The 27,487-nt window shown below is 35.5% G+C and overlaps 1 protein-coding gene across 2 annotated transcripts in view; it reads left to right on the top strand.

Moving 5' to 3' along the window:
* LOC138708222 (2-hydroxyacyl-CoA lyase 2-like) overlaps nt 1–27,487 on the top strand; it is a 67,688-nt gene that overhangs the window by 30,777 nt on the left and 9,424 nt on the right. For both annotated transcript variants that reach the window (XM_069838554.1, XM_069838553.1), the window contains 4 exons: nt 13,939–14,267; nt 18,888–19,046; nt 24,113–24,246; nt 25,444–25,717. In XM_069838554.1, coding sequence (XP_069694655.1) covers nt 13,939–14,267; nt 18,888–19,046; nt 24,113–24,246; nt 25,444–25,717 — 896 coding nt within the window. The remainder of the gene's footprint in view (nt 1–13,938; nt 14,268–18,887; nt 19,047–24,112; nt 24,247–25,443; nt 25,718–27,487) is intronic.

Raw genomic sequence — 27,487 nt, 5'->3', positions numbered from 1 at the left:
GGGGCCGTTGTTGGTAGCAGCATCAGCAATTGAATTGGTAGTGGCAGTGATTCTGTAGTGTATATAAATTTATTTTTGAACAATAACTGCCCCCGGACTTTATGGGCTGCTACTACAGGACAGAGCATAGCAAACTATTAACAATACAATTTTGGAAACAAATAAATATAAAAAATTAAAAGAAATAGACTGCTGCTACAGACAGCGCATAGCTAACAATATTAATTATTTAACTCATTAATAATACAATTTATAATACATTTATAAACAACAAACAACAAAACGAAACTTCAACGTGCTCATAATTTGTGTGTACGTTTTGTAAGCAATGTTCGTAAATATGATCATATTACCCCATCCCTGGAAGCAATAGGTTGGCTTAAACTAGATAAGAAAAGAAATTTACATTCACTTCTCCTTCTCTTCGAAATCTTGAACTCTTCTATTCCTTCGCACCTATAGTCTCACTTCACTTACCTTTCTTCCCACCACAATCTGAACACACGCTCTCGCCATGAAACAATACTAACAATACCATCCCATCGCACCTCCTTATACTCATCCTCTTTCACAATAGCCATGCCAAGATTCTGGAATTAGTTACCTGCTAGCATCAGGGACTGTCGAAATAAAATTGAATTCAAACGCAAACTTACTAGGCACTTGGTCAGTAATTGAGACTCGTTCAGACATGGTTTCTTGTAAATAGTTCTCTTAATCTATCACAAAATATTTCAATATGCGGTAATTTCATCACTGTAGAATTTTGTTATTGAAGGTTTAATTTGTAATTCAGTAAATACAAAAATATTCTTTGTTCTTAACTTCTATGATAAAATGTCTAGCTTTCATTAATCAGGTAATCTTGTCGTACTTCAATTTTTATTGTAATTGTAAATTTAATATTAATTGCAATTTTATTGTTCATATTATAGTTGTAATCCCCTGGTAGAGGGGCAGAGAAGGCGTGACGGCCTTATCTCTACCAGGTTAAATAAATAAATAAATACTAATACTAATACTATATGAATATATCGATGATGGCAGTGTCATTGGCAAATTTCAGCACAGTAATAGGAGGTAAATCAGCATGAAGAGTCTTACCATAATGTGTACAAATACTTTCTTCAGTAAGATCATCCAATATATGATTGGACGCTAGATTGTAGAGGGAGGTGGAGAGAGGAGACCCTTGCACTACACCTCTAAGAATCGTGAACACTTTAGTTTTACCCTGGGGAATTTCTATTTGAGTTGAATTCCCTGACTGTAAGTTGATAATTTTATCACATAACTTCATAGGAATTCCTTCAGATCGAAGAGCTTTATTCAAATGATCGTGGCCTATATCATCAAAAGCCTTCCTGATGTTACAGTGACATATAATGTAGACTGCACTATGGGCCAGGAATCAAATCTGACGGGGGAAAAAATTAATTTTCGTGTGGAATATATTCTGCTTAAAACAATATTAAAACGCACTCATATCACACATTAATAAATTTCATGCACTAAATTTCACTATTTTCAATTTCTTAGCTTTTAAAAATTACATAGTAAAATAAATTTATAAGATATTTTGAATATGATTTAATACAAATGAAGGTTTTTTTTTTTTTGAAAAAAATTAAAACAACCATAGTCCAAAAACATAAATTTTCAGGAGAAACAAAAACTATCTGGCATGTGGTTGTTGACACTTCAAATATGAAATTCATCATGCCATTTCTTAAGGTATTATAGAAACTTGGGAAAACTGAAGTACATTTATAACTTAAATTGCCTCATAGAAAGACATGTGTGAATGCAGGTAGCTGTGGAGAGTGGTTCTTTTAAGAAGAAATAATACTCAGTTGTGGCTGAAGTGTGCCTCTCCTTTAATAATTTTTTTCTTTATTATTACGTTTCTTCCATGGGGTTACTTCTGCACCTAAAGATGACTCCATAACTAATGCAACAATTCACGTGCTAAAGTACATAACAAGCAGTACTGTGAATCTACTGCAGTTTAAAATTGTATGGATAAATTCATTCATTCATTCATTCATTCATAGTGTTCTGCCCAATGGCAGGTCTTTCACTGCAAACTCAGCATTCTCCAGTCTTTCCTATTTTCTGTCTTCCTCTTAGTCTCCGCATATGATCCATATATTTTAATTTCGTCTATCATTTTATTTCTTCTGCTCTAAACTCTTCTCCCGATCACCATTCCTTCCAGTGCTTCCTTCAGAAGGCAGTTTCTTCTCAACCAATGACCACAAGGTGATATGAATGGGATATTTGTAAATGCTACCATCGTCCTGGCTGGACATGATTGTTTTCGCAAAAAAAAAAAAAAAAAAGTCTTCAGACTATGGTTGTTTTATGAAAACTATTGAAAATTTTCACTCTTATAACATAGGCTTATGGTGTTTTTTCCTGTAACAACTAATTCAGTAGATGGCCACTGCAATACGCTCACCATATGCTTAATATCTCAAATTTGCTTCTTTTGGATTATGGTTCTTTTTTTTTTTTTTTTTAATTATTTCTGTCTTTACTCATTAGGAACTACCGTATCTTGTCGAGGAGGTGGTGGTGATAAAATTAAACAACAAATTGATCAAGCTACATACAATTATTAGGAACAAAAGCATTATGAATAATATTAAAAATAGAATATATAAATCTATTATAGAAAGTATTTGAGGTTCTGGCTGATATGTACAGCTCACTTGATGATATGTGTCAGAGGAAGAACAATTGTTTGCATGCATCTGAAGTCTGACTAGTGTAATATGTAGCTAGTGGGCGATATATGCAATAGAGGGGGAAAGGAGCTGGCCACCCTACCCCATTATCTCCTGGTCTAGTTGCCTCATAAGTAGTGCCTTCTTGGTATCACTTGTGAGATTCAGACCTGTCTTTGGATAGTTGACTAAACAACAACAACATAGAAAGTATAACACTGTATGGTGCAGAGATATTGGAGATTTCGAAAAGAAATTAAATTAAATTAAAAGCATTGGAGATGGATTTTTGGAGGCATAGCTGTGGTGTGATAAGAACTGAAAAAATTAGAAATGAGTTAATAAGACAAAGAATGGGAATATTAATATAATAGACACTATTGAAGACAGACTTTTGAATTGGTATGGATACTTAAGAAAATAGCCAGAAGTGAGATGGCCTTAAAAATATATAATTGGAAACTATGCAAAGGAAGAAACAGAGGAAGACTTGGACTCTCCTGGAGCGACTGTGTCAGAGAAGTAATGCAAGATGATGACTGGCGAGATAGAAGACAGTGGAAGCTTGGATACAAGAGACACTATACTACAACTACTACTACTGCTACTGCTTCTACTAGTATTACGACTATCACCAGAGAAGATTAGCAATCAGCAGTTGGGAACTGTACGGAAGAGGAGAGGAGAAAACAATGGCGAGGCAGTCAAGGAGAGGTGAAACAGAACCAGTGGGCAGTGGTAAAGAAAGAGGGGATAATAACAAGAAGAAACAGAATGATTTAAGGAGTTGGTGTGGTGGAGAATTAGTGCGAGAAAAAGAAAGGTGAAGGATGCCAATAGCAAGTGAAGTGAAGTGAAGTGAACTTTGTCTCTAAGTAAACTGTGCTTGTGCAACAGTATTGTCTTTCTTCTTGACGCAGTAGTGTTGAGGATAGGAAATGTAATGTTTGTTTTTGTTATCAGCATCTTAACTTCGTCTGATTATTATAGGCAGCCTAACTTACTGAGCTATATGCAAATGCTCCTCACTGTAATATAACAAAATATTCTGCTCTTTCCTATATTTGATCATTTCATGTCCTGAGTGTGTATGCGTTGCTTTAAACTGCACAGGATTATTTCATGTGACATGGGCCCTCAGATTCAACAGGTAGCTCGTAGCTTCAGTGTTTTTACTAATTCATTTGTCTTAAAGAGAGTTCTGGAAGTAAGTATGCATCATATCTTCCAAAAATTGCCATTTTTAACAATAATTATTTTACTTGGCACATTTACAAAATTTGAAAATGCTCTGAAACAAACAGCTTAAACTATTTGTACAACACTTTAGAGGTAAATTCTCAAAAAATGAAACAAGAGATTCAAGGTTAGGCTATAAGCCTGTGCCAACTCACAGCATATCCCTCCACCTGGTCATGGAACGTCTGCTACTAGGTCTATATTGTAACGCCTGTTTTGATAGTCGAGATGTCTCCATTTGATCTATATGTTGAAACCATTTTAGTTTATTGTCTGTCAATTTATTTACTAATTCATATATTTGTAATTATTCTCTAATATTGGTATTGCAAATATGATCCCTTAGAGTGTATCCTGCTATCCTTCTTAAGAAGTGCATTTCTGCCATTTCGATCTTCCTTTCTCCAGATCTATTTAATGTTCAGTTTTCACTTCCATATGTTAGAAGTGGGACTGCCAAAACCTTATAGAATCTCATCATTGTCTCTTTCCTGGTTTTGTTATGCAAGGTTCTTTGAATTGTTCCGCACATATGCTGGAACATTGATAATTTATTATCTAGATCTTTCTCTTTTTCATAAGCTAATAAGCATCCTAAATAATTGAAACATCTTACTTGCTCTATTGTTTTGTTTTGTAGGACTATTTTTGATCTAATAGGATATTTACCTCAAATGCCATTACTTTTGATTTGTTTGTTGAGATATGTAGAAATGTACTATTTTTGATCTAATAGGATATTTACCTCAAATGCCATTACTTTTGATTTGTTTGTTGAGATATGTAGATTGTAATGTAGCATAATGTCTTGTAATTGAAATACTTTTCTTTGTAGTTTTTCAGAAGCTGCGAGGATTACTTGGTCGTCAGCAAATAAAATAGAATTTAAAACAATTTGTCCCAATTGAAAATTATAACCTAATTGTCTTTGCCACTGATTTATAGCATTGTCAATATATATATTAAAAAAGGTTGGGGACAGTGGGCAACCTTGACGTACTCCCTGATTAATTAGTTCAGTTCTTCCATTGGTATTAGTTATGCATATTGTTGTGTCATTGTACATTTCTTTTATTAATTCTATTTGATGTCTGGGATACCCTTTGTCATGCATTATTTCCCACAATTTTTGTCTGGGAACTTTGTCAAAACCTTTGTATAATCGACAAATAGAATATGAGTTGACAAATTGAATTCTCTGTGTTTCTCTATTACTTGTTTCAAAATGAAAACACAGTCTGAGCACGATCTTCCTTTTCTAAAGCCATGTTGATCCTCATTTAATAATGTTTCAGAAATTACTCCCAATCTTCTTGCTATTATTTTAGAATATATTTTATAAGGAGTATTAAGAAGACTTATGCCTCGATAGTTGTTACAATCAGTCTTATCACCTTTTTTAAAAAATAGAACATACTTGAGCTTCTTTCCACTGTCTTGGTATCTCACACGTTATCCAACATATATTTAGTAGATTTAGGAATCTAGATTTAAATTCAATGGAAGCATATTTTAATAGTTCTATATTAATTCTATCTGTACCTGGACTCTCTTTATTTTTGAATGAAAGCAACACTTCCTCGAGTTCTTTCATTGTCAAGTAGTCTGATTCGTTTACTTCTGGGGTTCAGATATATTATTATGTGGGACTTTATTAATGCTGGTATTATCGATCCACAGATCTTTATAATGTTGTAACCAGACATTTTCAGGAATATTATTTATGGTCTGTCCAAAACAACTTCCGACCTGACAAATGGCGCCTTTAGTATGTTACCATGGCAACCATTCAAATCAACCAATCACAAGAGACACGTAACCATGGTAACGGGACGGTGTTGCCTTGTCTATGTTTACAAGTTGCACGTGAATACCAGGGGCTAGTGGTGAATACAGTGGCCGGAATGACTGAGTTGGCTGGTTAACGTGTGCTTTGTGCGAATTAAAAATATTATTTAGTTGTATTACACTATTATCTTCGTTGTCATTGGTGGAGTGTGTGTTTTCTAGTTTCTGCTAGAGTTTTTAAATAGATGACTTGTGCAATGTCGGAAGGAAGGAAGGAAAGGCAGGCGGAGAATAAAGAATATTGGACAAGGTGCCCCGTTAAAGAGTCAAGCGCGAGAGATGGTGTGTTATGTAAGAGAGTATTTTGACAGGAGAAAAGATAATGGCGGGCCTCTTTTACCTTTGGCACAAGTCGTAATGAGAACTGTTGCTTGTGTTAAAATTAATAAGAGCACTGTTACCAATATTTGAAAAGAAAAAGGCCGTGCAGATTTTTAATTATAAATATTTTTACAGTTTACAATTTTTTCAACGCCTTTCTAACAATATTACATTGAAGAATACCAACGCTCATAAAAGTAGAGGCTTTGTATTAAATTAAAACTGTTTTTACAGTTTACAGTCCTTTCGACACTTTTCTAATGGTATTTACATTGAAGAATGCTGGTACTACTACTACTACTACTACTACTAATTATTATTATTATTATTATTATTATTATTATTATTATTATTCTATTATTATAGGCTAATAAAAATAATAATGTACTCAAATTTCAATGCGTAGTGTTCAACAAATTGGTTAGAAATGTGTTCATGTCAGCCATTCATTACTGCACTCTATCGGCAGCGCGCTCGCTTACACTAAAGATGGGCAACATGACAACATTGCTCCCCTTCTCTCTAAGGTGTCAAGTCAAGGCATATGTTTGCTGTGTCTTTTTGATCTTTGTTTAAATGCTTCATGGTCTTATATGCTGTGTTAACATTTCCATAGACTTCATGTTCAATGTCACTTATATACTTGTTCCAACTTTCATTTTGTAATTTCCTGGTCGGTCTCCCTTTTTGTAATGGCACATGGTCTTTTGTATTCCAGCTTATCATTTTCTGCTTTTGTATTTAACCATTTTAGATATGCTTCTTTCTTTTGTTTAATTAATCTTGCAATTTCATCATTCCAGTTTTTGAGACCTTTCTTCCTTCTTGTATTATGTTGTCCAAGCGCTTCAACCGCAGATTTATACTTATAGTTCAATAGGAATAAATAAATCTGCTAATTACTTCGGTATTGTGTATGTCATAAGTAGTACTCAGCACTGATGAAAAACCCAATCCATTATTGTTATAAGAATGTTAATTAATTTTTACTTTTCCATTAGGCAGTTTAGGTAAATTATAAAGAGAAAATATTCTGATGCAGAATAAATTTGCGTTTGTTATTTTTTTTTTAACGTTGTTGATATGTGAATACTGAAGAAGTGGTTTTGAGTGTCATTCACCTGTTTTCTGTCATTGACTTTCCCTAAACTTCTGTACTAATTGTGTTCATATTCGGCAACTATGAGTAAATTTATCTGGGAATGATGCATATGAATAATTATAATCATGTAAACAAATTATTAGGTCTTTATTTGAAATCTTGAACACATTAGTGTTCCACAAAAGAATTGTCAGACAATTTTCTTTGCAATTCTTTTTATGTAGTGTGAACTGACAAATGAGATGGTAATATTAATGTAAAATCGTTTTGCTAAGAAAAATTAATTGTTAAGATCTACATGATGATGATGTTCATATGGAATCTCTTTTATTCTTTGTTGGGTATCTAGTAGTATATTCTTAGTCACAGGCTCATTTTCTTGCTTGAGTGAAGCACTAAAGCAAGATCTAATATTGAAACATTCATATAACTTTTAAAAGGTGATGTTTGTAAATGGAATAATAATGCTGTAAAAGATTACAATGAACACACAGTAGCTGTTTACTGTAAATTTATACAAAATTATTTGCAGGTATGTACTTGAACATTACAATGTAGAAATGAATTCAAATGTCTTACTTTGAGTTATAAATATATTTGTTTTATATTAATTTCTACAAATTGAAGAGTTCCTAAGCAGACTGGTTCCACTCCACCTAACAAAATCTTTTGGTGATCATATTTCGGTCCATACACCACTTCCAGTTCCACTGCTTAGCTTCCCGGGACAGGTGCTATGCACTACCGTCATTAAGGTTGACACTGTGGAAAACAAACTCTTTCTGGCTGCTAGAAACAAAATATTTTTTGCTGTTTCAATCATTTTCAATACATACTGCAGCAAACAAGTCATTACCAAACACACATTTCCTGTAATCCTTATAAAATTGTAAATAGCCGGACATTTTTCTGTTCACACAAGGAGCTTCTTAGCATCACACTTCACCTAAAAATTACTTTGTCTTGATTCAGATTACCGATATGTATATGAAAACAATAACTTTTGTTTCTGTACAATTAATATAATAATTGTGTTTTCTTAGTCTGCATATTAAACAATATATCAGTGGCAAAGAAGTGATAATTCTACCTACAAAAATTATCATTTATTTTAACTACATTATTATTTAGATTAACTACAGCGTGGCCATAAGCGACATTACCCCCACTGCAAATTTGTTTATTTCACAACTAACGACTCGTGTGTGTGTGTGTGTGTGTGTGCGTGCGTGCGTGCGTGCGTGCGTGCGTGCGTGCGTGCGTGCGCGCCTCATTTATCCAGAAGATCTGTGTGTGCTCCGCCGTTATCATGACATGTTTGACAGGAGGTTTTGCGAAGAAAATTTTCTGTTATATTCCTGAATGCTTCTGCCACAGCAGCCTGCAGCTGAATACAGGGATAACGTGACTTATGGCCCTACCTGTGCATTATTATTATGTTCACATAATTAGACAGTTAACTGATATTTTGTCCTCGAGTAGAAGAGCTTGCAAGGCAGAAACATATACAAAAAGTTTGTCTATTTTGAGAGGAATTAATTTTTTAATATTTTTTTTTATTCACTTGCAAATTTGTAGATAAGAGGTATCACTTCTCAGCCGTCGATATATATTTAAGTCTGCAATTGTTATTTCATGTTTTGAATTATACTGTACCAAAAATAATAAATCAGTTGTAACATTTTCTTACTACGGAGCTATTTCAAACACCTCCGATAACACTGTAGCAGACAAGTCACACAGTCAGCTGGATTTTGACTGCTGCAAACAAGTAGATATGAAAAAACTTCTGGCTGTCTCTTCCCGCTTGGAACAAACAAAAAATGTTTTGTCTGCATAGTGTATTCGTGTGACAGGCACAAGTTGCAGCAAGCTGTCTGCGTCAGTTTCCAGTCTCAATCAGCAGTGCAGTGTGGTTTAGCCCTTAAACTGTACAATTTATAAACGAAAATCACGTTACAGTACTTACTTTTCGGATTATAAAGATGCCCCTTGCGTGCCAATCTTGTTTTGTTCCTTAGTAAATTGTGTGTCATTTAAATACTAAAATAAACTATAAATGAGCAATTCCAGAAGCATGTTACCCTGAGTCTGAAAGTACACATTTCATTGCAGCACTTAAAATTACATGTAGTCTAAAATAGCATTGTGTATATTTAAAAAAATATGTTACTCAATTTTCTTCAATTCCAAAATTTAATTAAATACTGACAAAGATATTAGATGTGATATTATGCGAAATAGTGACGAAAATTTAATGTATATACTTACGAGTTCATTACAGGGTAAGTGGAAGTAAAATAATTATAGTGCTATTGTGCAAAGTGAACAAGACCCAACAGGCTTCCAGTTATAGTACATAATTTTAAAACTCAGACTGCTTTCTCTATTGCTGTCAATCTGTTATCGGAATAGTAATAAAAGTTTCCTGTAAAGCTAATATATGATGAAATGTAAACAAGCAGGATTCTCTTAAGACAGCCTGACTGCATGATTGATGGCTTGTAGCCAATTTTCTTGGGGGTTCAAATAATTCGGAAGAATTTATATTTTTCAGCATTATCGAACTTACCTTAAATACACAGCACAACTGCAGTTTTGGAATGCAGAGAGTATATGGAGGGCGTGAGGAAGTAGTGGTTCAGTAGGAACTTCCACTCCTGTCTGTATTGCTACAAGTACGCTGTAGTGACTTCATCCCCTCACTCCGTCACTGCTCAGTCCTGCTTTTAGCAATTCATACTTTATAAGTAACTTGTTCATCGATATGAGCACAAAAGAACCAAAGTTTGGTATGCAGATTATGGCTAAATCATATATTCTCCATTTTTACGAGTGAAAGAGAATAATGTTTTTAAAAAGAAAATTATAGGAAATTCAATGAACCATTGAAAACTTAGGACAAACCATGTCTGAGTGATACAGAATTTTTGTATTAGGTGGGAATCTTTTTTAATACTCCAAAATTGCTCCCACTGCTCAAACAATAATTACATTATCTGTATTGAAGATACATAATTAAAACGTAAGTGAAATACATTATGAAAAAGCATGGGAAAGCTGAGTTCAGCAGAAAAGCAAGCAAATTACAGATAAAGACTGTAGGAAAAAGGACTTTAAGGAAGGTAGGAGAAAAGATGCAGGGGCCCACAGAATTAAGAGAAACCAACTGAGTGACAGAGGAAAGAGGTTATCGACGAAGAAGAACAGAGACTATAAAAGAATGGAAAGACCATTAAAGAAATCTAATCAATTTGAAAAGAAACACCAAGTGGGATTAGCACACTAGCATCACAACACGGCAGTCATACAGGAAGGCACTTCAGTGGGGTTACCTGCACACCTCGCAAATGACGTGCAAGAAAGGAAGGGCTTAAAGTATGAGAGCAGAGAGCAGCAGTGCATCAGCTGGTGAAGACTCCTGTACATCCATGATTAAATTTCATGGCAAGCACCTGTCTAACTGTATGGAAAAGTGTCCAGAAATGTTACTTATTAACAACTCTCAAGGAAGCATATGAACTATTTAGTGAAAAATTCCCAGCGTAAAGTGTCAGTTTTTCTACATTTGATACTTCTAGGTCTAAATTTGTTTTTCTATTGAGGCATATACTACAAACTGTATGTGCCACAGCTTTTGTACCACACATTTAGTAAGCGTAAACTGCATTTGGCATTCAACATGCCATTCACAATCTGAATAATGGAGATGTTCTGCACACTGATTTTTCCGAAAATTTTATCTGTAAGTAGCAGGATGAAATTCAATCTGCTCAGATTACAATATTTACTGATGTTGTGAATGAATGTGAGGAAAAGTCGAATTTATCTTTTGAACATGACAAATATGCACTGCATTTATATTTGTCTTCTATTATTGAAACGTCGGTGGGGCTCTCTCACATTTCAAGCAGAAGTACAAATGATGTGGCATTATTCTGTGGAGGAGAAGTCAAGCGAAGATACGCGAATTAGGTCTCACTAGTAAAACTCAGATAAAATGTGCTCACGACTTTCTTCACTTTTCTTACAAGAGAAAAAACAAAAAGCAAAATTGAAGTATGTGAAGTGCCTCTAGCTGACATCAATCCTGTTACACCACTTCTAGATGAACAGTGGTATGGTATTCATGCTGTGCATGATTTAGTGCGTTACTTTGAAGTGTAATGAGTACTTGCACACTGATAGCTTTGTCCAGCAGTTTGAAACTGAAAAATATTATTCGATCCATTATGTTGAGCAGTTCTATATTGGTCGCATTATTTTAGTGGGTGGGAACAGAGTCAAAACTAAATTTCTCCATTTATCTGTCAATGATTTCTTTTGGTCTAGACCAGGTGAAGAAGATACTGTTGAAAAAAAAGTTTGTTTTCATGGACCAATTTATCTTTCAGGATAAATAAGAAGTTTAAATTTCAAGAAAACTTTGCAAGAGCAGTAAGTATGCCATTAGAATGTGATAATTTTGTTGAGTCTTGGCGATTTTAACAATAAGATGTGTCGGTTTATTACTCAGTTTAGTTTTGTGTGAATTAAGAAACATAACTATTGATTTTTAATGAGCAGAATTCAATTGTTATAAATATAATGTTGAAAGAGCTTGTGTTCAAAATAAATTCAGAGAGTTCTGTTTACGTTCTCCTAGCTACGCAGTTTTGGGTGGACATCCCTGTCAGTCTGTTACCAAAGCCTTTTGTTAAAAAAGAACTACTTATTAAGTACTAGCTGAAAGTACCCGGCGTTGCCCGGGTTTTCCTTTCTGCTTCTATTTTTAATTAAACTGGTTATTAAATTTTCGAAAATCTCGGAAACCTAACTATACACAACCAAAACGAATTGTCTTTACTAAGCATTCCTCGCCCATAAAGATGATTCTTTACTTAACGTCACTTACATGAATTAATGAACTCCTTAGCCAAATGCCTGCCAGGATTAACTCAATTTAAAACAGTTGTAAATCAGGTACCGAAAAGAAAACATTTCATCATGTGCCTGACGTTAAACTGTTGTTTTAAATTTATTTATTTATTTATTTTATTTATTTATTCTGGTGTAGTTAAGGCCATTAGGCCTTCTCTTCCGCACCACCAGAAATACAAATAAAGTAATAGAAAAATCAAACTATAAACAAAGTAAAACCCAACGGAAATATAATTCCTTCTCCTCTTTCTGATCAGTTTCAGCATTGAATCAATATATACATATATAATTTAATTTATATTGGAAGATTTTTTTACCTCTTGAACGCTGTACACCCACTTATATCATACCCAGTTTTTTTTAATATAACTTGAAACTATATCTCATAAATTCAGAATATATTATATTAATTCTAATTTTACACACAGAATACAGATACAATATAAACTCGCAATAAGTCATTTTTAACATAAAGACTAATATTCTGAGAAACGTATAGGCCTACCGGTATTTTAGAAATTAAGAGATTTTTATTTCCACAACGCTTAACATACTAAATTTGCAATTTGAACAACAATATTTTGAGAATTAATACAATGTTATTTTCAGTAGGCTTGTGTACATTCACATACCACATTAGCAACATGACAAAAGTATCGTTGAATTGCTTATTGATATGTGTAAAATCTTTTTTTTTTCACTTCTTGTATAAAATATAGTTGAGGATGTGAAAAACACGCAGTTTTTAAGTTAATGTCTGCAACTTTGAGCAACTGTCCTTGAGCTTCATTTTAATATGGCCATTACAAATGCTTGTGGCATTGAAATTACAGTTGAATGAGTATCCTAGCAATACGTGGAATAAAAACATCTCCTTTTATTTTTGCAGTTAATATTGCCAATTCTATTACATTTCGTTTGAGTTTTTCACACAATTCTTATTCGTGCATAATTTTGGTGGGTCAATATTTCACAATAGTACTATTGGTTATTCAATATTAAGTAAATTATGTGGTAGCAATCCTTGTAGTTTCAAAGAATTCTAGAATTCAGTTGTATAAAACAGTTTGCTCACTATCTACAAAACTGCATCGAGGAATTCATAATACTGTCCTGGACTGCGTAAAGATACTTATTGTATGAATTATCTAGTTTTAGCCTTCATGATCTGTAACAACAATGTAATTTAATTTCGTGTTAAAATTTCCATGGCCTCGTGAAAGTCGATGTTGAATATAACAGACGACAATAAAAAACAATTGACTGTAGAAGATTTTGCATTTTAATATTATGCATGAAGTTTTGATCTATTTATTTTTATTTTTTATAATTTTAATGAATTTAACTTCCATTTGCACAATTTTAATGTAGCCTATGTTCTTCTCGTGGTTATGAAGATTAAATGTGCAAACTTTGGCACATATCGGTCGAAGCATGTAGATTTGTATAGAGAACATACACACACACACACATACATACATACATACCCACATTCAATTTTATATATTAAGATTTATATAACAATAAAGGCATGAATATAATTATTTTATTTTGTAAGTTATAACTGCAATCCTTTTGTTTTAGTAACAGCATTATACATGAAATAAGTCTTACTGTCAGTCTGTTACCGCTGGAATTCTGGAATTGCTCAAATGGTAATATTATTGATTCATTGTTATTCTAACTTCTGAGTAATAGAATTTGTAATTTGAGGAATTCTGCATCTCATTTAAGACATGTTTATTTATTAAATTTTTTTTATTGTATGTATCTCATTAGTTCAGGTTTGTGCTGAATTGCTGTCAAGAGCAAAGCGTCCATTGCTTCTGCTTGGAAGTCAGGCAACATTACCACCAACTGACGTCCATACAATCCGCAGAAGTGTGGAGGCACTTGGTGTGCCGTGTTATCTTGGGGGCATGTCAAGAGGTTTGCTGGGTAAGAATAGCCCTCTTCAGATGAGACATCAGCGGAAAGATGCCCTGAAGGAGGCTGACTTGGTTATTATGGCTGGCACCGTTTGTGACTTCAGACTCTCCTATGGGCGCGTTCTTCCTCGTCATGTTCCTATCATAGCAGTGAACAGGGATAAGGATCAGTTATACAAGGTGATAAATACTGAAGTTGTTCAGAGGCATTCGTGACTTATTTATTTAAAGTTCATTTAATTTGTCATATCACAACTTAAGCTATAAATTCGTGGTATTCGGGTAAAGGGTGATAAGTCATTTTCTTTTTCTTTTTTTTTTTTTTTTTTTTTGTGCAGATGTAATTTTGTTCCCCAGATGAACACAGAAGTTAAATTATATAAGTGAGTGTGCAAAATCAAAGAATACTAGCATTTGATGTGTTTTATTTGTGTAGAAAATTATTTGCAATAAGGGTCCGAAGTTTAATTTTCATTTATCTCCAAACTCACATTTACACATTTACAGCACATTTACAGGATTTAATTGTGAACTGGAGCTTCAAGTATGCGGGCATGCACACTGTTCTGTTTCTGGAACTTAGACATTCTTCTTGAACCTTATTGTACATTTGGTAGTTGCCCAAAACTGCAAACAAGTCACCATTCTTATCCTTGGTCATGTTTACCCTTGCCTGATAGCCATTCTTAAATTCCTTTATGCCCTTATATTAATCTGTGATGTTCTTATTCTTACAATTTGTTTCTACACGATTCAGTTTTTTCCTCAGATAATCTCTCTTTTTATCCTACCATTGGAAAATAATAGTTAGTCACATTTATGCACACAATTTGAATTAGGAATATTGTTGTATGTTTCTGTTAGCATTCTAATTCAGTTGTAGTTAGTCAAGTAAAATGAACAAATCGGAGATTGCTCCTCTCTTGTTAGGAGATGATTCAGTTGATTGTAGTGAAGTTCGAACTGTTCAAGATGCTCCTGTAAGTGATAGCAATCTTGAACAAGTTGAAATTCAATATGAGAGTGACGAAGAAGTGGGCGAAGCCAGTAGTTACAATGAAAAGAAAAACGGTGCAACAAATATCGATAACACAATTATATTGAAGGTTAAGGATTTATTTTGAAAGTTAAAGATTGACATCGATGGTCTGTAGTAACTCCTTCTCATCGTGGACGTACTTCAGCTCACAATATTATACTTCATATGCCGGGACTGAAAGATGAAGCAAAGAAAATTATTACAATAGAAGAAAGTTGGAATATTTTCTTTGTGGAACCTGTTATAGATCTCATTGTTCTTCATACCAACGAAAAAATATCTAGGCATGCTCCAATTTACCACCCAACTGCCCATTATATTGGTCCTATGAATACAATGGAAATAAATGCGTTTATTGGTTTGTGTTACCTGGCAGGAAGTGAAGTGTGGACAAACCAATACAGGTTCGATTCCCGGTCGGTGCAAGTTATCTGGTTAAGGTTTTTTCCGGGGTTTTCCCTCAATCCAATATGAGCAAATGCTGGGTAACTTTCAGTGCTGGACCCCGGACTCATTTCACCGGAATTATCACCATCTCATTCAGATGGTAAATAACCTAAGATGTTGATAAAGCATCATAAAATAACCTACTAAAAAAAACATTACAGAAGAACTATGATCCGTCACTTTTGACACTGGAATATTTAGAGCTACCGGTACCATGTCTGTGCCTCGTTTTGTTTTCCTTACGTTATGTCTAGGATTCGATGACAAAGCTTCTAGAATGGAGAGAAGCCACTGATCCTCTAGCACACATCCGTGAACTGTGGGATAAATTCATTGCTAATTGCAAAGAAAGTTTTGTTCTGTCTGATCTGTGTACTATTGATGAGCAACTGGTAGGATTCAGAGAAATATGCCCATTTAGAGTTTATATTGCTAATAAACCAGATAAATATGGTTCGAAGATTATGTTATGCGATGCAAGAAACTATTACATGTTAAATGGTTCTCCATATGTTGGTAGAGTTGAAAAAGGAGCTCAAGAATTTGTTCCGACTTTCTATGTGAGAACTCTGAGACCATTCACAGAACAAATAGGAACATTACAATGGACAATTGGTTTTCGTCTGTACCACTTGCTGATATGATGCTAACTGACCTTAAACTGACCATGGTAGGAACAGTAGGGACTAATAAAAAGGAGATCCCTCCTAGTTTTATTCTTACCAAGAATCAAGAAGTTCATCAAAGTTTGCATATGACAAAGATAAAACCTTAGTCTCTTTAATCCCAAAAATAGGAAAAGCTGTTCTTGCTTTTTCCACAATGCACGCAAGTGGCAAAATAAATTTTAGACAGCAAAAAGCCTGAAATAATTCACTTTTACAATGAAACAAAAGAAGGTATGAACACCTTTGATCAGTTATGTCATCTGTATACTACGGCAAGAAAAAGAAGATGTGGCCACTGAGACTTTTTTATAGAATGCTGGACCAAGGTGCAATCAACTCATCATAGTCTCATATGCCGTTTCCGAATGAAAGAAGCAACGGAAAAATACAAGAGGACTACTTGAAGGATCTAGGATTGGCCATTGTGCTTCCCTTCATGAAGCAGAAACTCCAGAACAAGAATCTTCCGAGAGAGCTGAAAACCCACTACCTCCTCACCAGCTAACAGTGTGACTGTGTGCCAGCAATCCGATCAGCAGCATCTGGTAGGCATGTCATCATGACGAATCTGTTTCCTGTGAATTTTTTAAAAAGTCTGTCTCCCTGATTGTTCCAAATAAGCATGCTTCACTCTGATGTCACTGGCGACTATGAACCTATCGGCAAGGATCCCAGTCAGTAAAGGTGCATCTACACATTTCAACTTTATGTATTTAAGATTGATATTTAATATTAATTAATATATATATACACGCAGTGATAACATTCAAACTGGCGCATCTTAATTGAACGCGAGTTTTAAACTTTTGTGTCATTATTCTTCCCAGATTGCATGTGTACACATATGGAAAATTGGACCGTGCAGATGCAGCTTAAGTGTGTCTGCTACAGCTTCTCATAGTTTATCTGTAAATTCTTAAGTCTGTGTAACTAAAATTTACATAGGTTGCAGATGACAAAAGCTTATATATTATGTTAATAGCTTCCTGAAAATCCATCTAAGGCCTCTGGTGTTTCAAATGCATATCCTAGCTTCTCTGATATGAAGCCCAGTCATCATAGGAACAGAGGTGGTTTGTTGGCGGTTGCTTTTACCCAGAATGGGGGCGATTGACTGCATGCAGTGCTTGAGCTTGTTGTGACTGGTATCATTAAATCCATGACAGCAGATTGTGGGGCCTAAATCGATTATTTAGTCAATGGCCAGCCTTTTGTAGGTATTGCTCCTCCGATGTGGTAACATGTCTCCAGCACACAACACCAATCCTCTGCTGTAAAAGCAGAAAGTCTTTTCAAGTTAATCATGTAATATCTTCCGTCATTTTCTTTATCGTGAATGAAATGTTTTACTTTGCTTTAGGCCGTTGAGGTGATAGTTATAGGGCAGCAGGACACTCGGTTCTCTTTGATTTATGGAGACTTAATAAGTTGAGAAATGTAGCTCTACTCACAATTACATTACAGTCCACTCCACTTTGTAACCATAACAGCATACATGGTAGGTAGTTCTTCTACTTGTAAAGATATGGAGAGTTTTCCATTATAAAATTTATTTTTCATGGAAATTAATCAGAACTTATTTTGTGTCCATTGTTGAAGTTATTACAATTTATAGTCTGCCATGGATATCCCACCTCTGTAAACTAACTTAGGCTCAGACAGATACTCATTTGTATAACAATGAATTCCTTCTATATACTTTCCCATGCTTTTATACCTTCCACATCGCCTCCTGTCATCATTTACAAATCATGATTTTATCATCAATTCATGTTTCGTCAATGTTTACATATCTAAAACTGCTTCATAGCAACAATATATTTTGTGTTTCAGTCCATGATGTCCACTTTCTCAGTAAGTAGGTTCCTCTATCTTTGCATTTCTTTGAAACGGACCTGCATTGCTTTTAACAGATTAAGGATTGACAAATAAATTGCTCCACATTCCAGTTTTCTATGCAAAATCTGAAATTAATTTCCGAACTGTTCATACCACTTTCTTAATAAGATAGAATTCTTGTATGGTATCCTGAACTGATGCGACGAATTCTGAACCTGTTTTATGGAAGTATAACAAAGTTACAACTCATTATGCTTCTCACAGTCTGTATTTTGTTTTTGAGAATAAATTACCGAACATAACAAGAGGCTAGATTTTTTCTCTTCTCAATACATTATTTTTACAATAATTTCCTTTTTTATTGTTATTGTTATTGTTATATTGTTATTGTTTGAGATGGGCAGGGCATGTAGCATGTAATGGCGAATCCAGATATGCATATAGAGTGTTAGTTGAGAGGCCAGAGGGAAAAAGATCTTTGGGGAGGTCGAGACGTAGATGGGAGGATAATATTAAAATGGATTTGAGCAAGGTGGGATATGATTGTAGAGACTGAATTAATCTTGCTCAGGATAGGGACCGATGGCGGGCTTATGTGAGGGCGACAATGAACCTCCGGGTTCCTTAAAAGCCATAAGTAAGTAAAGTATTCATAATGGTGTAATTTCACCATTCCAGTTACAGTGAGGTAATTAGTGTACATGGAGCATACGCATTCCTTTTTCCAAATTCTCATAGCAAAGCTGTGTGACTACAATAGTTGTGATGACATTTTATATTGAGATAAAATAATATGTACTTTTTCAGAACTCCGACATGTTCTGGAAACCTGAATTGGCAGTATGTGCAGATGTAGGATCCTTCCTGCAAGAATTATCCTTGTATCTAATGGACTTCAAGTGTTCACCTGATTGGATTCAACAGCTTCGAGATAGGGATGAAGTCAAAGAAGAACAGAATCTTAAGGTATGATGAAGTGAATTATTAATTCAGATGTAGATTTGGCTGTGAAGTGTTGTATTTTAGGTGAACTGTGGAACACACTTCAGCCAGAAAACAAATAGGACTTAGAGCAGACCATTCCAACACAGCGTTTGAGGGCTAGGGCGCCCTGGGCGGCCCCCCACTCCTCTCTGTCACTGCAGCTGTGGTGATGTACGAATGCATACGATCATCAATTTTACTCATTTGTTCGATGATATTCTGCATGCATTGCTGGATTATGCGTTCAATCATTCATTCATCCATATGGTGTACTATTGTTTGTTGTGTTTAACTAGTTTGAATAAGAATGAAGAGAAGTGCATCGATAGTCAGTTCAGGATTTAACTGCTCTTGGAAGGACTTGTATCTTGTCTAATCTGATGACAACAATGTTCAGTGTTTAATATGTCATATCAATGTACGACAAAACCTTACAGCATTAAGCGTCACTTTGAAGTTAAACATTCTGATACCCACGCTCATATTATCGGCGAAGAGAGGAAGCCATTAATAACGAAACTAAAGGTCGAAATGCAGTCTTCTTATGACGAAATAAATATCATTTCAACTAATTAAGTATTCTAAGGGCAATATCATTAAATTAATGGTTATGTTATAGTAAGTTTATTTTGAACAGTTATCAACAATATATGGGAATTATTATAAAAACGTTTGTTAAACTGTTAAAGGATTTTCTGTCCGTTTAACTATGTATGTATTTTTCGTATAGTGGTGAAGTCATTAAAAATTATTTTTCCCTTTCTTTCGCAGCACATTGAGTCAAGTTCCAAAAGAGCTGTCCATGCAAGCTATATTGTTGTCCTAAATATCGCCAAAAGTAGCCAGCCTTTTACGGAAGGAATGTTTGTAAAGGAGTGCATGATTTCAACTTCAGAGATATTGTGTCCTTTCCTGGTGACGTTAATTGAGTCAATTAGTCTCTCTCCACAAACAATCTGTCGCCGCGTGTAGAAACTTTGTGAACATTTTCATGACGCTCTTTTCTGTAAATGTTGAGCAGGTTCCAGTCAAATTCCAAAGAGAAATGACAAGGCTTCAGTGTCACACAATTTTGAAAGATAAATATTACAGTATTCCAGGCAACCTCGTTGCATTTTATAAGAACTTGGAACAAAAGGAGTTTCCATTTATCCATGTATTGACATGCAAGTTAATTGTTATGTTTGTCTGTATATACCTTCGCGAACACATATTCTCAGTCATGAACCTGAATAAGAGTAAAACTAGGTCATGTTTGTCCGATGTTGTGTTGGAAGCCATGTTATGCATTCATTCTACTCAAACAATTTTCCCTGATATAGCTGAAAGGGAAAGAAATCAAAGAAATGTCATTATTGTCTTCCTAACTACAGAAAAAAAGGACAATTTTATTTTGTTGTATTATTTTGTAATGACCAATTGTTATAATTCTTGAATTCTTTCTATGTGTCATAAAATGTGCCATCCATATATATACCTCACTCTACCTCTTGCAGCGTGCAACCCTCTCAGCGATCGGTATTCCGTCTCTTTCCCACTCATTCACTGTCTCCCTCCGGGGCTTGGCATGGCTCCAGCAAACCCAGGGCAGCCACGGGGCATCACGGGGGCTGCCCACTTGGAATGGTCTGACTTACAGCATCACATCAATCCTTAAAATTTCACTACCTGAGACTTCGTCACAATTTATTCCAGAGTATGTCAAGTCAATTGTATTTAATTAAAAACCATCTTTCGTTTTTTTTTTGGGATTGACAGTAACACTGGAGTTGAATATTATTTTATGTGTTACGGGAGGGAAAAATATCTGAATGTGTTAAAGATTCATCATGTTAAAGATTTGTTGAAAACTGAAGTTTCTAATAAATACTGGAATTATTTCTGTGCTTGACTTGTTAGAAGATTTTAATTACACTATTTCCTTTTCTTTAGAGATATATGAAGAGTCCACTGCAAGAATGATGGATGTCACTATCTTGTCGAAAATGAACCAAGACTGTCAATGCATAGCTTAAGACATATAGAATGTACGTAGAGAGTTATATGGCATTAACACTGATAGTCATTGTCCAGTAATGATCGGAAATCACAGTTAAGCTTTGAGCGCTAAGCATTTCAAACTTTCAATTGCTTCTCCTGCAAAATGTATTCCAATTGACATCCATCATTCTTACAGTGGACTCTTCATATATGTCACTAATGTAGGATCAAATGTAAAAAGCTTTTCATGTGCTCTTTGGTCATTTTTACACTTTGATGCGGTCGTCGTCGTTGTTGGTCGTCGTCGCCCTCGGCTGCCAGCTCCGTCATATATGGAAAGTATCTCGAGGATGGCACGTCGATGTCAATAATTAACTACGTACACTGATTAATTTGGGCGCCAGCCTCCTCGAGATTACTCCGGTAGAGGATGAGGTTCCCAGGTCAGCTGCAAAACGGTCGGGACATGGGGTTTGGGAGACGTGCTCGTAGGTTGAAATGATGTAGGCGCACACCAGAAGTTGTTGGTAAGAACTATGAAAGCGTTTATTATTATTATTAAGTGTTCGTTTCAGATTAGCAGAAATGCGCGTCCAAGTGTATAATATCTCGCTCTCACTTCCCGCAAGTTGGTATACTAATTTCTGAGTTCACGTAATTATATATTTTGTACTATAAAACACCAGTAATAAAACGGACAGTTGATAACGTGATGAGAGGAAAGAATTCAGACTTATAATAATAATGCAACACACGACTTCTTACTACACCCACTAAAAAATTCTAAGTCCGTAAATTGTTATACTTCCGAGTTAGGTTTGCCGAGAATATGTGGAGTGCAACTTCTCCGTACGCGTTCTATATGCCTTCTGTTTATCTGTCAAATCTATCCCCTACTTCCAACCACCAAACATAGAATTTCGCCCTCCTATCTATATATCACGTGTCTCTATTAAGAATCCTGATTGGCCATGATTACACTTACGTCACTTAAGACGCGTTCTTCAAAAATTGTTCGTTAACTAGAACATCTCCTACTTCCGGCGTCCTGACAATTCTCTGACATATACCAGATCATCTCTTTTGGAACCTGGCTTGGCGTCATCTTACTGACCACCCGCAGGCAAAGTCCATACATTCCCTCATCAGTCAACTCCACGCCTGGACACATGTTTCCTGTCAGCCTGGCTTCCTTTCGGCCTTCCTGTCCACCTGTTACTTCCGTCTCAGATTTTGAAACTAACTTACACGTCCGCGCATCCTATCCATATAAGAATATTAACACGAAATACTAATCTAATGAAAATCTCCTTATCCTATACGAGGAACCGTCTCAACTTCTACTTGCTTCAACATGGATGTTCCGTGGACACATTGCTGCTAGTTTCTTTGCAACCTGCAGACCAAACATCCCCTGTGTTTTCTGCTAAGAAATGTAAAGCTTGTTCGCTAATCTACCATCCATGGACACAGCCACATCTATTGTGTAACTCTGTGTGGAGCTATGAACAGACTGTACCACACCAGCTGTTGATTTTTCACCTGTGTGTGATAGTGTTGAAGAGGACGATAGTTCATAAAAAAATTGGCTCTGGTCACTATTCCACTATTCTATGTTTTTGTCTTTAATGAACATGTTTTTGCTCTCTGCCTAATAATATGGTTTCCTTCTATCTCTTTGCGAGCCATGAACGTAGTGATATGCCGGGACGAAATGTTATATTTTTCTTTGAAGCCACTGACGAAGTGCAAAGAAGCTTTAAAATTGTCCAGAGCAATTGCTCTAGCAGTTTCCAGAGTCCACACTTGAATGTGCCAGTAGTGGACTACTGATCATAGTTTCTGGCTCTGTCAAACTGTGCTCTTATAGACTCTTTTACAGCCTTCAATTTTTATGTTTTTTGAAGTGGCCTGGGTCTTGCCTTTTGCACGTCACATAATCTAAAATTATCTTGCTCTTGGATTTTGAACGAATGCAGATTTCATGGTTCATTAGTTTCCTTTAAGAATTGTAACCACGATTAAAATAATCCTCATAAATACTGTCCAATGTTAGGTCATCAATACACTGTAGCACATTTTAGGGGTGACTTGCAGTTCCTTCATTTGCTGTTGGAACTCTCATACCCATGTGCTGTTTCTTCTCCGCCGTCAGACTCACAATCACTATTCCCATCCAATGTGTTGGTATGTATTTCCGTAGTATTTTTGCATTATGTCATGTAACATGCATGCAAATGACTCAGCCTCCACTCCAATTACATCCTCATTAGCTAGTGTGTAAGTTCGAGGTACCTTTTCGCGCAGCAGGTAAACAACGTTCAAAGGATTAATTGGCTTCAGCCTACTCATGTCTGCCATTGGTACATGCACTTCACTACCGAACACCACAGCAGTCTCGCTCGTACTGTCTGTACAGCTATGATGCAGCAAGGTTAGTATGCTAACCTTCAGAAGGCACTAGCGGCTGCACATGTAGTTTTACTGATGAATGGCATTGATAGTTATTCGAACAGGTATGACATTATATTTTAAATGCGTTTCCAGTCGGTTTTAGCCTTACGGACTGGGGTACTTTCCTTGTCAGATGCATCTTAATTGATTCAGGTGACTGATCATTTCCTTTAGGTTTCACTGTTAATTTATAACTTCTCGGGATCAGATTTCAGCATGTTTCAATAAAGTTTCTACTACCCGCCGGTAGGAGGAAGCACTTGTCTCACATTGGTTGTTGGATTATGTTTAAGAGATGGAGTGCCAAATGTTCAGCTCTCTGTTGGTACGTGTGCGTCAGTAGGTTTGACTAAACATTTTTCGCAATATTTGCCATTCTCACCAACAAAGAATATATCAAGTATCATGCATAGTTATTCAGTGTGCTGCATTCAGAGACTTCAGTGAAGAAATTACTAAGTTTGCTATCACTATACAATGCACAGTTTTTAATGAGTTCTTTTTATTTTACTACTCCAATATTTTACTCATAGTTTAAGTTTCGAAGTATTAAGATTCCTTGTTATGTTGATAATCTGAAATATTGAAATTATTGCTTCATTTTGTTCTTTTAGATGTCATTGGAACCAGCAAATAAGTATTTAAATCCATTGAAGCTGCTGTTTCAATTAGAGAAATGTTTGCCTGATAATGCTGTATTGATTGCTGATGGAGGGGATTTTGTTGGCACTGCAGCTTACGTACTAAGGTGATTTTTATTTATCTATATATATTTTTAGTATTTTGAGTGTTCGCTTAATATTTTAACAATTCTGTTTTCTTAATTTTATGATTGTTATAGTTGTAAATCATCACCTATATAATCTTTACATTACGTAGTTCCGGCTTGCTGACTCCCAGCATGTGATAGCATAAGATACAGAAAAAAAGAACAGCTATCATTAACCCCTAAATTGAAGTAACCTATAGGATACAGTATTTAAATTTATGCTATAATTTTAATAAAATGACAGGAAAGGTTTTGGTAGGAAAATATAATTTCAAGCAAAATTATACAATAATAACAAATATAATATGTATATTGTGTTAGTCATTTTCTTTGCAGTCCCTCGCGGTTCGAGAAATAACAGTGTGAGACATAGAGTTCTTCCAGTTTAAGGGTTAATAAATAAATGGAATTAAAAAATAATAATTTGACTTACCTCACTACAGCAGATGCTTTAAATATTCCATATTTCAGTAGTGGTTCAGAAATGTTGTACAGAGAAGCAAAAGATCAGGTGATAACTTGGCCCCCAAATTCACCTGACCTGAACGAAGACTAGAAATCCCGACCTGCTAACAAAGAGTGTGTCTGGTTGATGGTTTTGCACACTTGGGAATGATCTTGTCATTTACAGATCCAGCACAGAGCAGGAAACTAGACTGAGAGGTTTTTATTTTGTTTTCATTGGTTTTTTTTTTCCTTCCATAGAGACCGAAATATAGACTCAAGACTGACCTATATTTTATTTTCTCTTCTTTTTTTCTTAGAGGTGGGGAGAGGCCTGCAACCACACTCAAACATACCAACTGACTTTCCTTTGGGGCAGTGACAAAAAATATAATAATATCAATAAATTAATATAATTTTGTTCCTTTTTTGCGGAGGGGGGGGAATAGGATGCCGAGCATATATGTACAAGTAATCTCCGCCAGCAGACGCTTAGAACATGATGTTTCACATGTAGCATTTGTCATTTGTGCTATGAAGCGTGTGCACAATCTTATTTGTGTTCAGCGTACAATATTTCCAGTATGGAGATTTGATACTGCATTCATAAGGACATTTGCATTTTATATAACATTGATATGATCATATCTTAGTATTATGAAAACACTCAAAGTATTTTTAATTGTATTGGAGAGAATAGATTTTGAAGTGCATGATATCTCCATATTTTAGGCCCCGTGCACCATTAAGCTGGTTGGATCCCGGTGCCTTTGGCACTCTTGGTGTAGGTGGTGGTTTTGCATTGGGTGCAAAACTCTGCCGGCCAGATGCAGAAGTGTGGGTACTCTATGGAGATGGTTCGTGTGGATTCAGCGTAGCTGAAGTCGATACCATGACGCGACACAAAGCTCCTGCTATTGCTTTGGTCGGCAATGATGCAGCTTGGACACAGATTGAACGTGAACAAGTGCCTATGTTTGGGAGCAGCGTGGCTTGCAAACTCTCTGTAAGTGAAATCTGAACTAGCACACTGCTTCATGGTTCAGTGACGTAACAGCTCTGGACCCAGATCAAGAGTAATGAATTTATTTAGTCAAGAAATGTCGTAAGTGCTGTTTCCATTGCTAAAGTAAAGCCATTGATCCCATTTAGTAGATACTTTGTCACAAATAAAGTCAAAATTCTATGTCCATATTGTCATTATTCTGTTCTCAACTATTTAGTGAGAGATGATAATTTATTGGAGAATAGTGGGAACATGTCAATTTATAAATCTTGCTCGTCACGAGCCGTTTGTGAAATAATTGTACTTATGTAATGATACGACGTGCCTATCAATTATGCTGAGACCAGTACAATAAGAGCCAAAGACTTCAATGTCAGTTGTTTGACATTAGAAACCAACCAACAAACATTTGAATATGGATTACGAACTATAAAATTAATGGAACTAGGGTTTATATCTGAAAAAAATAAACACAGAATAAAGATCTAATCTATCCTAACTTACAGTAGGTTACTCAGAAGGGAACCGTCCAAAATTCATAATGGATTTGCCCCGCTAAATGAAATTTCTATTAGTGAGAGAGCTATTTAAAGCTATTAGGAAAAGAAGTATAAAATAATGGATAGTTCCAGAGATGAGGAATGTACTCATTTTATCTAACACATTAAGATAAGGTTGCTTGTTAAACAGCTAACTATATCATTCACTCTTGCACTCCAATATTTGGCAGGAACACTGGAGTGCTGGCCTTCTGTGTCTGAGGTTGCGGGTTCTCTTCCAGTCTAGATCGATGGCATTTAAGTAGGCTTATGTCAGTACATTTACTGCCATATAAAAGAATTCCTGCAAGACAAAATTCCAACACACCGGCCATGCTGATAAAACCTCGGCAGTTGCAAGCATCTTTAAATAAAACATAATTTTGTTTTATTTTTAAGAACACTGGAAAACTGTGTAAAAGTGAACAGTGAAAATTATAATCTTGACCCATATCTTCATTAAGATTATAGGAAAGGCATGTAGGAGATTCTGTGTAAGTGCATATTGAGGCAGTCACGGCCTGTAAGTAATCTCAATGTAGCCAACGCAGATTTTCGTGAATGTTCAGCTATTAAATTATACAGGGTGCAGAAAAATTGTTGCAAAACTCTGTGACATGAAAGAATAGACCTAAACAAACAGTTTGAGATAGGAAGCCATAGAAATTAGTCTTCTAGATACTGCACTGAAAATGAAACTGAAACTCACGCAATAAGCTCACACACAGTGTACATCTTCGGATTAGACAGTGGTGGGTTCGATTGAAGATTCCTCGTGACTTGCAAAGCTGCTGCAATGCAGACAATGAGTTTCTCTTCCAACTCAACAGGGTCAGAGTATACCATTCCCCTCAGGAACAAGTCCACAGGAATGAGGTCTGGAGATTGTGGTGCCAAGCAACGAGTTCTCTGCTAATCCATTGAGGTGATGTCACACATGCATATCACAGTGAGATGGAGCACCATCATGTTGGATTCACGACTGTGCAATGGAACATCTTGCATCAATTCTGTAAATTATACTCCAAGAATAGCATGGGAGTTTCTTTCTGCCTAGGTATGATTGTACTCCTCTCCAATGTCTGATCTAACACAGCACCTGAGCAGCAGCCTGGATGCAGAGATTGCGCTTGGTGTGGATGGAATGGATGCCATCTTTATTCATGTAAAACATTGTACACTAGTCCATGGCGTACTTGTTGACGGTTCTTCTTCAAACTCACGCAAAATT

Source organism: Periplaneta americana, chromosome 10 (genome assembly GCF_040183065.1).
Source record: "Periplaneta americana isolate PAMFEO1 chromosome 10, P.americana_PAMFEO1_priV1, whole genome shotgun sequence".
Taxonomy (NCBI): Eukaryota; Metazoa; Arthropoda; class Insecta; order Blattodea; family Blattidae; genus Periplaneta; species Periplaneta americana.
The sequence above is the reverse complement of the archived record's forward strand: the minus strand, read 5'-3'. Positions and strand labels throughout refer to the sequence as shown.